This window comes from Symphodus melops (assembly GCF_947650265.1).
Source record: "Symphodus melops genome assembly, chromosome: 13".
NCBI classification, from domain to species: domain Eukaryota; kingdom Metazoa; phylum Chordata; class Actinopteri; order Labriformes; family Labridae; genus Symphodus; species Symphodus melops.
In genome coordinates this window covers 23,479,461-23,493,237 of record NC_136703.1, presented here as the reverse complement: position 1 = coordinate 23,493,237, position 13,777 = coordinate 23,479,461, and the positions used below count along the sequence as shown (strand labels likewise).

The following is a 13,777-nucleotide window of genomic DNA, read 5'->3' as shown; positions in this document are numbered from 1 at the left end:
GAGCAATGGTTGGACGCAGTCTTGGAAGAGGTATGGGGTCATTTAAGTCAAATATGGACGTTTACTAAGATCAGCTAAATGCACAGCAGATATCAAAAGTACAAGTGGTAAGGTGTTGTGTTGTGTTTTTCACACTAATAAATAAGTTTAAGATTCATGTTAGTGCTAAAGAAAGGTGCATGTCTCATAATACTGCAACCTGTGAAAAGATGAGCTGGTTCAAGCGTCAGTATATTCCATATAAGTTCCTGATGTTTTCACAATCACTGCCACGTCAAGAAGAAAGTCTCTCTTAAATGTCTGCTTTTCACGAGGTCAGAAAAAAACAGCCCCGTTTTCATTTTTGTAAAAATGCACTTTTCAAGTAATCCAAGCAAGGACTTTAATAGTTATTTAGCCTAATAAGAACAGGAATTTTCTAACCCCCCCCTTAAAAACATGCTTAATCCTGCGGTGGATCAGAAAAACAGCAACATGAACGGATTATGAAAAGGAGGTGTATAAGGTATAAAGTCACTTCAGAATACTGACGTGACTGAAAAACCAAACAAAGAGCTGATTTGCTCTTGCAAATGTCAGTTTTGTTTATCTGACGCATGAAATTAAACTTTGGGTTGGAAAATGTCCACATACTTTGAAAACAACTACGTCCAGTCTCCAGGGTGAAACTATCTGTATGTGGAAGCAGACTGGTGATAGAAAAGAAGGGCAGTGAGATGACGACAGTGTGACACCGGGAAGAGTCATTTGGCTGCTCAGAAACTCTCTGCTTGTATTGTGACTGCAGTGCAAGTCGGATCAAACTCTTCTAGATGGGGCTTTGACGTCATCCATTAACTGAACTGTAGTGAAACATGGTGAAAAGTCAGGTTAGTGTTAATGGCCTCTGTCTTCTGGAGACCATGAATCTGCACCGAATTCCACAGTAATTCATCCATCCAACCTTCTCGTGGCGCTGAATGGAAAAATCAGAAGATGATCAAATCCAGTCGGGTTCATCCTCTGGGACCAGGAATGGACAGATTTCTTATTTAATGGTTTTCTTAGACAGTTCAGCAGTCTTTGGCTCGAGTCCAGATTATTTCCTGTTGTTCGTGTTTAACAATCAGGACGGAGAGGACCTCTCTCTCTCTCGCTACACAATTGACAAATTTGGCACTCAGTTGGGAAAAGGTCCATAATATCGGCTGCAATTAGGCTTTTTGACAAACCAGCTGAGTGTAGCCACCATGCATAATCCAATGCCAGCTCCGTCCATCCCCCCCATCAGCTATTTATGGTGGTGGTGGGGTTGAGGGGGTTGTACAATTAGGCCACCACAGCCCACGGGGAAATGGCACTTCAGACCTGGAGCCAACAAAGACTTCATGCAGAGGAAATGTGACACAGATTAACCCTTTCAGCACAACGACCACACCTCTGACAGGAGCTGAATGGGCCGCCGGGGCGTCCTGTGCACCCTCGCAAGGGAAGCGCACATGAATGGACAGTCTCAACTTGTGTGTTTGTTATGAAATGGGATGCAAGAGGATGTGTTCGATGTCAACAACAAGTATTGTAAGAGTGGCTGGGTGGAGGGACGATGTTGATGTTGAGAATGTCAGAGACAGAGAGAGGCCTGGACGTCTGGCAGCGCAGGTTTATATTAACTCAGGGTGGTCCGAGATGACTACAGCACACAGAAACGTCACTCCAGATATCGTGGATGTTCTTAAGAAAGAACACACACACACACACACACACACACACACACACACAGAGGAGGATCCAGAAGAGGCCTAGACTGTGAGAACCGGTCTGGACAATGTCCCATTGAAGGGAGGAAGACAATAAAGCCTACAGACGTGGTGCTTCTCGAAGCCTTTTTCCGGGGTGCAGAAAAGAGCGCCAATCGGACATTGTTACACCCTGACATTTAGTTGAAATAGCTGAATTCCCTCGGTGAAAATCCCCACACGCACACACAGGGATGATGTGTCCGGCGGTGGTAGGGCTGAGCCGGGAGTCTTTCTCGGCATTTTTGTGGGCTAAACACGCAGCTTGGCTTGCACTAGAAAGGCATACCAGACGTGTGAAGCATTCAGCTCCTTCCTGTCTGAAGCCTGAGAGACGTTTGTGCACAGAAACAACACGCAGCTTCAACATGAATTACGCTGAAACATCCGAAGAGGCTCGAGTGGATGTCTGCTGTTTGACATTTAGTCCAGAGATGAAAACATCTCTTGGAGGAATACATCGAAAAAAAACAGATTCATTGTTTAGTTTAGCTTCTTGAGTTAGTATATGTTCACATTCTCTTTAACATGTGGACTCTGGGTGATCTAGACCAGTGGTCTTTCAAAGCGAGGCTCAGGAGCCACCAAGAGGGGGGTTGTGAGATGCCAAAAGCTCTAATACTGTACTAATGTTAAACAATTTAAAATTGTATATTTTAACATTTATTGTAAAAAAAAAAAGAAAGAAAGAAAAAGTTTGATATCAAATAAAAGCACATCGATTGATGGAAACCACCTCATAGCCTTCTGCTAGCTGATGAGCGTTTTGGCTAATTCTGGCATTTTCACCCATCGTGTGTTTTATTAATATGCACTGTCTCCTTCCTAAATAAACCGAGTGAACAGGTGGCATGTCAGGCTCAGAGGCAACAAAAGAAAAGAGGATAAAGTACCGTAAATTCCGGACTATAAGCCGCTACTTTTTTCTCACACTTCGAGCACTGCGGCTTCTACTCCGGTGCGGCTAATGCATGGATTTTTTATGGGGGACAATGAGCTTCTGCCGCAAAAACATTTGACTTCGTCACGTCGGATCTTAATATCAGTCATTTTGCGCTTCATGCACGCACCCTCATCATGGAAAACACACGGAGAAATACATATGATGCAGCTTTCAAGTTAAAGGCGATCGACCTGGCTGTCAAAGAAGCTAACAGAGCTGCTGCACGTTAAGATGACACTGACAGCGACAACAGAGACTGAGGAAGTGAGTAATGAAGTCATTCTGAGGCAGTGAATGGATGGACTTTTTCTTGTGAAATATATTACGGTCATCTTTTTCATCAGCCGTGTTACAGACACCGTCGGCTAGGCTTCGTATTGTAACGGTTCATGTTGTAAAGTCAGTAGTTGATAATGTGTTCATAATTCCGATTATGTGGAGAGTCAGTGAATGCACCAGCGAGAACGTGTTGAGTGGCTGTATGAGAGAACGCTGGGGGAGAGAGTTGGATTGTTAGGGCAAGTTATGTGTTGCTCTCTGCTGTAAACGGCGTGGTCACGGCCGACAGTGATCGGGTTATTATTTGAACGCTCTCGTCGTCCTTTAACGTTCGTACGGACGCTACAGTATTTGCGGATGTTACCGGTAGCCTACGTCTGTGTAAATAGCTCTTGTTATAGCGTGGACACCTGCGGCTTATAATCAAGTGCGGCTTATATATGTACAAATACATTTATTTACTTATTTTTAGCCGGTGCGGCTTATATCCAGGTGCGCTCAATAGTACGGAATTTACGGTATTCACTCCCTCGCAGAAAACGTTTCAGACTATTTACCTGCTGCGTTCACACATCGGACATTTCAGACGCCGTGTACTCGGGTCACTCGCAGGTTCATGTGCTTTAAAGTCCACGTCGCCGATTTGGATATTTGCCTTCGTACATGCAGCCATCCCTGGTTCGTTTCTGTCTATTTTCCAGGAGTACAGCTCATGTGTGAAAAGGTCACAGTGTTATATCAGCAAAAAGAGAGAGAGAGAGAGCGTCAGGGACCACGGGGAAGCTGATAGATCCTGTCACTTCCTTCCCAGGTGTTTCCTCTGCTCTGACGTCACTCTCTGGCTCTCCTTCACGACCTTCGACCTCTCTCCCATCAGTCCATCAACCTGAATGTTGATGTAACTCATGTGTCAGCCAACCAGGAACTAACCGGACCCTGACACCATCACAAAGGACACACAACATGGAGAAAAGAACGAGGGAGAGTCAAGGAAAAACAGGAACGCTAAAAAGACCGACATTTCTGTTGCGTCGCTTCCGATTGAAGCGCGACATGTGGGAAGAATGAAAAGACAATAACAGCCTTTCATTGCTCATTTTCCTTTGTGAAACCTACAAATGATGCAAGAGAAATCCAACTTCACGACACAACATCAACAGCGACAATTGATGTGCACCAAACAATGAAGCTACGCATGGAGTAGCTTAACACGGCACTGAAAACGACTCTCTGGAGAACGTCAGTGTCAACAGATCTGCCAGACTCAAGAGCGAAGAAAGAAAACAGCTAAATTATACCGTTTTGTGAGAAAAATGAAGTCTAGTCACGGATCATTGGTCTTTTCACCAAACCACATTCTCCGGAGAGAACCACAACAAACGTCCACAAACAACAGCGAGAAAAAAAGAGTGAAGAGGAATGTTAAAGTCAGTCTGATCCGAGTCCAGAGAGAAGGATCCAAACTAAGGCTGAAAGTTAACACGAGTTTTTAAATTTATCTGCCGATTACCTAAAAGTTAATCCAAAGTTCAAAAGATAACTGAAATAGAAATGTGCTCAAAATCTTTCAGGGTTTGCTCCAACAGAAAGACCAAAATCCACAACAGGCGTTCAGGGACTGACACTCCCTCTTCCCCGTTATTAATCCACTGTCCAATCATTGAAGGCATAACAGCAAAAAATACACTTAAAAAGTGACTCAAATGATCACATAGAGACTTTTTTTATTTCATTTTATAGTTAAATTAATGTTCCGAGTGTCACCCAATGATCGGGCAAATCTAAGAAATGCTTCTTCCTCTAAACTCAAACCTTGTGTCTTACGTTAATGCATTCTTGTAATACCTCATTTTGTAGTTTTGTTTTTCAAACATCAGATAGCTGAGGATTATACCCATCATTTTACATAAGAACACACCTTAAGATAAGATTCTGTCAGTCAGCTAAGTGACCAAAGAGCTTAATGCTGAAGCTCTTTCATTTTTCTCAATGACATAAAATTGAAGAAAATCTCAAAAATCATCACATCTGAAAAGCAGGAAGTCTGTGGTTAATAAAACTCCTGTCAATCATTTCAGCACTTCTAAAAATACTGCCTCGTACAACCATTCAAAAACCACTAAACCATGTAGTTCAGTCGCTGGATAAAAGAATTCAATAATCTGTCTTCTTCTTGTGGTCAGCAAAGATTCCTGTTGTATTGATGCTGGAGCATCTTTAAGGGTGTTTAAGGTTCATGTTTGTGAGTCAGGGCTGGGTGTCATGAGTGTGAGAGTCAGCGACTTCCTCACACGTATCTCGTCTCTCCGGGGTTCTAGCCTTTACCCTGGGCCTGCTTTCAATATTCGAGCGGACTGACGCATTTCCTGGCCTGTCCCAAGACCCGGGTTCTGGCCCGGTGTCGAGCAGAAGCCTGCCCCCGCACCCAGAGGAAGGCAGGGAGGACGGAAAAGGGGAAGAGAGAGGAGTATGAAGCCGGGATGGAACTAATCAAAAACAGATGCTTGTACACGTGTGATTCAGCATTTCAAAACGGAGCAGAGACGGAGCGAAGGGCCCGTGGAGTCCGACGATTTCTCTCTCTCTCTCTTTCTCGTCTTCAAATGTTCATGACGGACGACAGAAAAGTCATGACAAGAACACATCTGTATGGTCAAAATCCCCACTGCTGTGCATAACATTATCCATTTTTGTGACCCCCCCCCCCCCCAAAAAAAAGATATAGCATGTCCTGATGTTGAAACACCTGGAAAATACCGAACTACTTTTCCCCCAGATATTGTCGATTTCCAAGCAGCTGGGTCATCAGGGGAGACGTTTCGGAGACACGACATTAAACCGAACAATCTGTTAGTCATGACTCTGTTTCCAGCCCTTTTTTTTTTTTATATTCGCCCTCGATGGTTTTTATTTATCCGGAATGAGACCAAATTGGGTCATTGTGTCTGCTGTTTGTGAGTCAGCTGACAAATCACACACAGCCAAAACTGAGAGACCAAACCCGATCTAACAGACGGGGAAATTTCTCACATGCTGCCCTTGACTGGAGGGCAAATCTCCTTCAGTTGAGTCTTAATTACAGCGGAGAGGTTGGCCACGAGATTGGAGAGATGCGAACGCTATCTGCTAAGAAAATTGGGAGTTCTTTCCAATGATTGTTTTACATGGAATATAAAAAGACTGCCCGTAGAAACAGTCAAGGCTAAACACAATGGCAACCCCTAACAATAAAATATACTGTATGTTAGTTTTTCACGTTAGTTCATTGATTCCCATTGCAGTTTTTCCCAACACATTTGTGCTAAGCTAAGCTAACAGACTGTAATTTCACCTTTTTAGCAATATAACGATATTTCTTAAACAAAAAGTTTCGAATCACAGTAGAAATGGAAAAAACTGCCCAGCTGTCTGTTTGCATTACCCTACTACATCGGACAGCTCTGCTTTACTGTACATATAATCCATCAGGAACATTAGCATGACTATTTACATTCACTCAGAATTACATCCATTTTCACAGAGGCGTGGCCAGCAGACCTCCTGGACGTCACGTTGCAGCTGCAGCTTAACTCCCTCCGTTCAGGGTCAGGGAGGGTTGAGGGTGAACAGATGATGACCATCAACATATATGAGCGATTCCAGCGACCCGTTGTTAGCTAGGCGTTGGCACATTTTAAACGTGTTTTCTAGATTTTTCTGGTTCTTGCTATCATGGGAGAAAACGCACCATCATGCACCGTCTCTGCAGAAAATTGGAGGCCTTCTCTTACATATCAAGGGGAAAGTGGATTTAGCCTCCCAAACGGTACAAGAAATCTGAGCTCCACAGCCAAACGAAATTGAGATCAGATGTTCCCTCTCCATTACCATAATCCAATCTGCAAGGGAAAACAAATTCTGAGTCTTGTGCAATTTTTATTCGGCCACGCTGGGAAGTAAAAAACCAACAGTGTGGGGTTATCGGGGTTTAAAATCTCCTCAGTGTGTTGCAGTGTGTGTGTGCGCGAAGCTGGCCAAAATCTTGTTTTCTAACTCCCCTGCCTCGCATTAGTCACTGCTGGTCTCATTCATCCTGGGTTGTGATAGGAATACTAATGCCAATTCACTCAACTCATCCATCATTTAAGGCTCAGGATGTTACCATAGTGCTGATTCAATGTCTGCAGCTCAGCATGCGCAACCTGTGGCAACACCGGATGGCTGCTTGGAAAGACGGACAACAGGAAGTGGTTATTAGATCCCAACACGCTTAATAAACTGTTCGCACTCTTGGCCGTTGCTGTGCGTCGACCGGTTTCAAGGTCTTTCACATCACGCAGGATGTTGGACTGAAGCAGATTAGCAGAGTGTTCAGACTAACGCACAGCTTTTAGCGAGTCTTTGTGCGATCAGTGTGTGTGTGTGTGTGTGTGTGTGTGTGTGTGTGCGTGCATGTGCGTGAAACGTCTTGCTTCTTTCATTGAAAAGAAAACGAGAGGGGAAGCCAGGACTCCTGCAGGGAGACCCGTCCCTGAACACAAAAGGCTCAGGGATGACATCATTTCTGAGTCCTGAATCATTTCAGGATTAATCTCCATTTACACAAATCATCAATTAACTTCCTGGATATGGACACAGTATAATAGCTCCTGCGTTACCACAGAAAATAATAAAAATGCTCAGTAACCTCATGGGGAAGAAGACGTGAACATTTCTGCGTTACAGGTTTGCACACATGACTGTTCTGGCCTTTTAAACGGGTTCTTTTGATTATCAGAGAGGACAAAGTGAAGTTAAGTAAGATCCATGTATGTCTGTGGCAAAATCTAGAAGTTTCTGGAAACAATAATAGACTTTGATATCACGGTCTGTTAACTTTGCCGAGTCGAGTCTTTAACGTCCTTTACGAACAAAGAACAGAACTATGAACTACCTGTGGTAGATACTGTTCTTAGACCGTAGGCTTGGAGCTCTTTGGGTGCGTCACGATTCAATTCTTGGGGTCTTGATTGGATACAGAATTTTGAATTAGTCCATACTTCAGAACCTCCTCCAGTCCAGTCGTATGTGAGACTGGCTGAATTTCTTGCCTTTCCATTTGCCATTCTCCTGAGTTAAAGAGCTAGCCTTAGCACTTAGCGGGTAGCAACTGATGAGCTGAAAAGAAAAGGTCTTTTAAAGTTATCAATCTATTGAAAATCTCAGAAGATAAAAATCTACATTTTTGATTTTGATTTTTTTCCCCACCTCTTGTTAGTGGCAGACGATTTATCAAACCAAAGCTACATCCGTAATGAAACAACAGTCTTGTCATAAATCCAAACCGCCATGAAGAAAACAATGTCCTTCAGCTCTGTTGCATTAAACTGCATTCATTTAGTACTTCAGAAAATTCCTTCTAACTCTCTCAGAAGCTCTGGTCGGTGAAAGCCCGTCATCTGGTCTCATTTTTAAAAGATGAAAGCTTTTTTTTTTCCAGCTAATGGTGCTGAGCCGCCGCAGTAGGAGGGCAACAACGATGTGATTAAGAAATCATATTGCTGTCTGCATCATTAGATCTTTTTTTTGCAGCCCCTCGCATCAGGATGACACCAATTGGGACGTTTAAGCCTCCAGGTGTGACACCTTGCCGTCCGGGGATTTGAGCGGGAGAGAATGTGGGCCAATCCCTGATTAAGACACTCTGCCTGCTGCTTTAATCCCTGTCACTTTCATTACCTGGAGCCGTTAGCGCTCGTGCTGTTAGCGCTCGCGGCTCGGGGATGGTGCTAAAACGGCCGCAGGCCAGCGCCACAGGGCTTTCTGGGTCATTAAATCAAGAACGAGGATGAGAAATTAAAATAGCAGAATTAACTCATGTGGGTGGGGGAGATGAGTAGAGCATGAGTTTAATACACCTGAAGCATTGAAGCAGAGGTCATTAAATTGATGCCAAACAGGACAAAAGCATACTGGATAAAATCTTGTTTTAGGCTCAGAGCTTAATCATTTCCACGGTGTATTAGGGCCACCATAGTTATATAAATAAATACATGAACTGAGGCAGCAGGGGAAAAGGGTTACTATTCAAAAAACTGACACTCCTAATAGGGTGAGGGTAAATGGCCATGTTTCCACCCCATTTTAATGAATTCCCATCAAACTCGAGGTAGCTATCAGCAATATTTTATTTACATTTGCCCTAATAGCCCTTCTTGATGAGCATGTGGAGAGACCAGCTGAATATGAACGAGCTGGTCAAAGTCACAGTGATGGGAGGAGCCCTGAACAGAAGGACCGCTGACACAGATTTGAAGTTGGAAGGAGGTCAGTCTGAAATAGAGCAGAAGCAACGAGACCACACAGTCGCTAGGAGAAAGGCCTTCCAGCTCCATGCAGCTGGAGAGGCAGATCTTCCAGAAACACAAGCAACATCCTCCAACGGCATCATAATTTATTTTTTTTTAATTTTTTTTTCAACTATGAACCGAGATGAACCGGATGCCTGGAATTCAACACAACTCCTCCAAACATTAAGGACTATCAAAAAACGACTTCAACGTTAAGAGTGCCTTCTTCGGTTCCTCTGAGTAAATGTGTTTAAAATATGGAGTCAGTTTAAGTAATCCTGCTATAAATTCTTTTCCCGCAGAGACAGAAACAGATGGTAGAACAAAATCAAAATCCAGAGGCGCAACAAGTCAGGTACTTTCCCGGTCATTCAAAAAAAAAAAAAACAACAACAACAACAAGCTAAAGGAGCTCAAACTGTCAGAAGTCGATTTGTTGGGACAATTTAAAAGCTTTTTATATTTAATATCCAATGCTGAGAGCCAACTTGATCAGAGTTTGTTGTTTTGCTGCATTATACGTTTATGTATTTAGCTGATATAGTTTATGACTCTTGAACGTCTGTTAGACAGTGGAAACAAGTTTCAAGACGCTGTCCACAAGAGACGTTCTAACCAAGTCAAGGTCAGTAAAGACGGCAGACTTTGGATTTTCCATCTGATGACCGAATCGTCTTGTCGTTTCGATGGCTCCTACTTCCTAGCTACTGATTGTGTTAAGAGACGATTTATAAATCAAATGTGGACACCTTGACCCCCACCTCTCGCCCAGTATTTGACAACTCACCACAACCCTACTTAGTGAGTCCTCATAGTGACGCCTCTGACATCATTCATGCTAGCGTGAATGGAAAGAAGCTAATTGGTCAAAGAAGAAATTGGCGGCTGGATAAATTAAAGACAAGACAGCGAGATAATGTCAGACAGAAGTGAAACTGACAACACAATACTCATCAATCCTGCAACTTGACCTTTTTAAGGACATTTTATATTCTTCAGTTGATCAGATTTTCTATAATTATTCTGTAATATATGAATTATTGCAGAATAGCTGCATTCTCCTGGTATTATGAGCATCGTTAGTCACCCTCTGATTCCCTACTAGCGTTTTTTTTGTAGTTTCTTCAGCCCAACCTTCTCTACATGTTCTCATCTCTTCTCAGATTTGAGTCCTCAGACGAATGCAATTTCATATTTTCTCAAATTTCCAGCAAACAGACGTAGTTAATCCATCTCGAACAAAGCGAGACATCACATTAGATGCTCTAAATTCTGCTAAACCAGTCATCTGTTGGAATTTGACACTGACCCCCCCCCCCCCCCCCCATCATCCTGTCATCTGACTTTGTGTCACAAATCTATCTTTCTACTGTTTCTCTCACAGACAACACAAGCACTGAGTCCCCACAGGTCAGCGGCCTTGGATTCCCCCGGCTTGTCGAGCCTCTCTGCTCCATGATTCAATGAGGGACACATCACCATGAAGTCCGCCTCGCCCCAACTCTCCGCCTGCAGCTGTTCACATGAGAAGAGAGGAAGTATCATCGGGGCTCTCTCTGCCCCCCGGGGGCCTTTCACACAACACGGAGAAGAATCCGTCTCTCAGAGGAAGCTCTCTGGACAATCAACATATTGGGAAGAAGGTCGGTTGGGACACATGGACGCTCCATCGAAAGGGTAAAACACAACAAGAGGAGAAAGTTCTTGTAAAGTGTAACACCTGACTCATTTAAAGTGTCTCATGTAGGATCCCTTTAAACAAGACATGCGAAAGTGCATCCTGACCGGCCAACTCAGAAGCAACTCCTAAATTAAACAGGTTAAATCCAAACCTTATAATTTATGGTCTGGGGGAAATTCAAAAATCTTTATAGAACTAAAAGAAGTTTGGTTATTCAAAAGGAAAATCTGGATCCTCTTTTGATACTCCTTAACGAGCGCTGTTCCCAACCATTTCAAAAAGCTCAAACTGCTTTGTGAGGTCGCTCGGTGTTGTCCTGTGTGTGTGCGAGCGTGACCTCAGATTAGCACGTCAGCGTGGAGAGAGGAAAAAAAAAAAAGCTCAAACGTCAATGTTGTGCCGGAGCAAACACAAACACACGAGTTCCTGCGGCCGTGTTACCATCACACAGCACTTTCTCAAAAACAGATGTTGGAGCGATGAATCACTGAGCTGCAATCTCACATCTGTCCGAGTCGAAGTATCCATAGAGACCAAACACAGAACAGTTTGTTCAGAGAGACCTCAAACTGGACTGCTGATTCATTGTTTAGCTGGCATGCGAGTGCTTGAACTGCGGATTTTAAAGGCCCAGAAGAAGAGGCTCTCCTGTTGTTGTGTTGATGTCCCATGCTTTGTTCTAACAGGCAGAAAAGCATCAGACATGCGAGGTAAACGCAGGACTGATTTCCTCTCTGATTCGACGTCGGAAGCGAAGAGCGTCACGCCGAACCTCATAAAGAAAAGCCTTGATTCTGTTTGCGCTCTGCGCCTGTCGCTTCCTTCCACTCGTCCACCTCCAGAGTTCTTACATAACATCACACAGCGCTGCTTTTAGCCCCACAAAAGGAGGCATCTGAATGCTCCGTGAAAAACGCGGCTAACAGGCCTCGCTGTGGCTGCAAGAACATGCATTTACTCTGCCCTCTTTTCTGGTCATTTGAACGCCTCCGGAGTCTTCACACAAAGTGCAGGAGAGCTTGCAATGAGCGACCTTGACGCTCGTACTGCAAGCGTTTGATCAAAGGGAAAAGAACGAAAGTATAAGTTTGTGATGTGATGTATTTGTTCGAGATCATCTTCTCTCATTTGTTCACAATTAATCAGAGTCCATTTCTTCACATTTTTGATCACGAGACATTTTATAGACTAAAAGATTAAGCACGGGTAATATAACAGACTAATTGATGACGGAGAGAATTATTCATTTCCACCCTGTATTAAGAGCAGAAGTGATCCTTTTAGAGAAATATGTGTGTTCAGTACATATGCAGAGGAGGATGAGGAGGAGGACGCTTGTTTTCATTCCACATTCACAGCTCCAGTCCGTTGAGAGATCACTTCATCAAACTGTTCAAAGCGACTTCACAGCGAGGAATCTCCGAGCTCCAAATAATGAGCTGGGTCACTCCTGGGCATTCTGTGGCCTTCCTGTTCAGCATTATGAGACGAGGAAGGGAGCTGGCCGGTCAAAAAAGAAATGTGAAGTCAGCGCTTCCTGAGACGTTCCTGTCTCCAGGTGTCTGTCATTAAGGACGCTGCTGCCAAGTCAGGAAGACTTTGATTCGGGAACAGAGATGTTTATCTCCAGCAGGAGCAGACAGGTTCAGTGACAGGAAAGTGAGTTTGAAAGTTGCAACATAACGATTACTGTCATTGCCAATAAACCGGTACGTTATTCTCCCAATCAAACAAACCTTTTAACAGTACAATTTGAGAAAATGAGGAAAAATTAAATCAGCGTCTCCCAAATCTAAAAATAAATGTACTTGTTCAACTTCTCATGTTACTAAAATGCTTATTATTATTTTATTAAGTACAGCAAATCAACACAATTGGTTATGGCAGCTCCTGTATTTTTCCTTTCTTACTGATCTTAAGTAAGTTCCTGAAAGTTTACTTGAGTAAGGGATCTCCTGATTACTCCCTTTCAGCCTGGGAGGCTCTGGGCTCTTTGGGAGCAGAGGACCGTGCAGGTTCAGATGTGGGTGTAGAAAATTCCTGCCTTATTTATGTAACCTTTGGAGCACCACGGTCAGGGGGGGCTTTGGTGCAGGCTGTGTGGGGAAGCCTTCAGTTTCCTCTGATCCAACAATTACTGGCACCATTCAAGCTGCAGCAGAGCACATACTGACTGACTGACTGACTGACTGACTGCGGAGGGCAATAACCCGAACCCTGAACCTCCGTTAACTCGGTGTCTGCTGATGAATTCACAAAGGGAGAAATGCATGGAAATGTCTGATAATCGGATATGACTTAGCTCACACTCAGCCCTTGTGACAGCTCATATGGCCGCATTGCTCATCACCATAGTGCAGCCTGAGACTTGAGTGTCTTTGAGGCTGTTAGGATGACTCAAAACTGGCTCCAATCAGTCAGTGCAATGGTACAAAGTGGACACATGGAGAAGTCGTGCATGCATTCAGTGCACAGAGGTAGCCTAATAACAGCACTGCAGAGATTGTGCAGCCTCGCACCATAAGAAGAAATGTGGCGCTCAACAGTTCAATGAGCTGGATAGTTTCATGCTCGTCTTACCTAAAGCGGGGTGAATCTTTAATGCATTCTTCAAAATCCACCGTCATCTTGGGCTGGAGTCAAGTTATCAACGAGTTTAAAAGACGGGTTTCATGTCCCGTGTCAGTAGAGTAAGAAGCGCAGATGGAACGTTAAGTATCCCGTCTCGTGCGCGCGAGGCTGCTCATTCGCTCCCTCAGTCCCGCTCTGAAGCTCACGAGCTGCTTCACCC

General features: G+C 43.9%; 1 protein-coding gene across 4 annotated transcripts in view; it reads right to left on the bottom strand.

Annotated features, from left to right (window-relative positions):
- The window catches only part of LOC306834339 (arf-GAP with coiled-coil, ANK repeat and PH domain-containing protein 3-like), a 61,485-nt gene extending 47,708 nt beyond the window's left edge, over positions 1-13,777 (bottom strand). For all 4 annotated transcript variants that reach the window (XM_079360196.1, XM_079360197.1, XM_079360198.1 and 1 more), the window contains exon 1: positions 13,567-13,777. In XM_079360196.1, the coding sequence (XP_079216322.1) occupies positions 13,567-13,613 (47 nt within the window). In that variant the 5' untranslated portion in view covers positions 13,614-13,777. The remainder of the gene's footprint in view (positions 1-13,566) is intronic.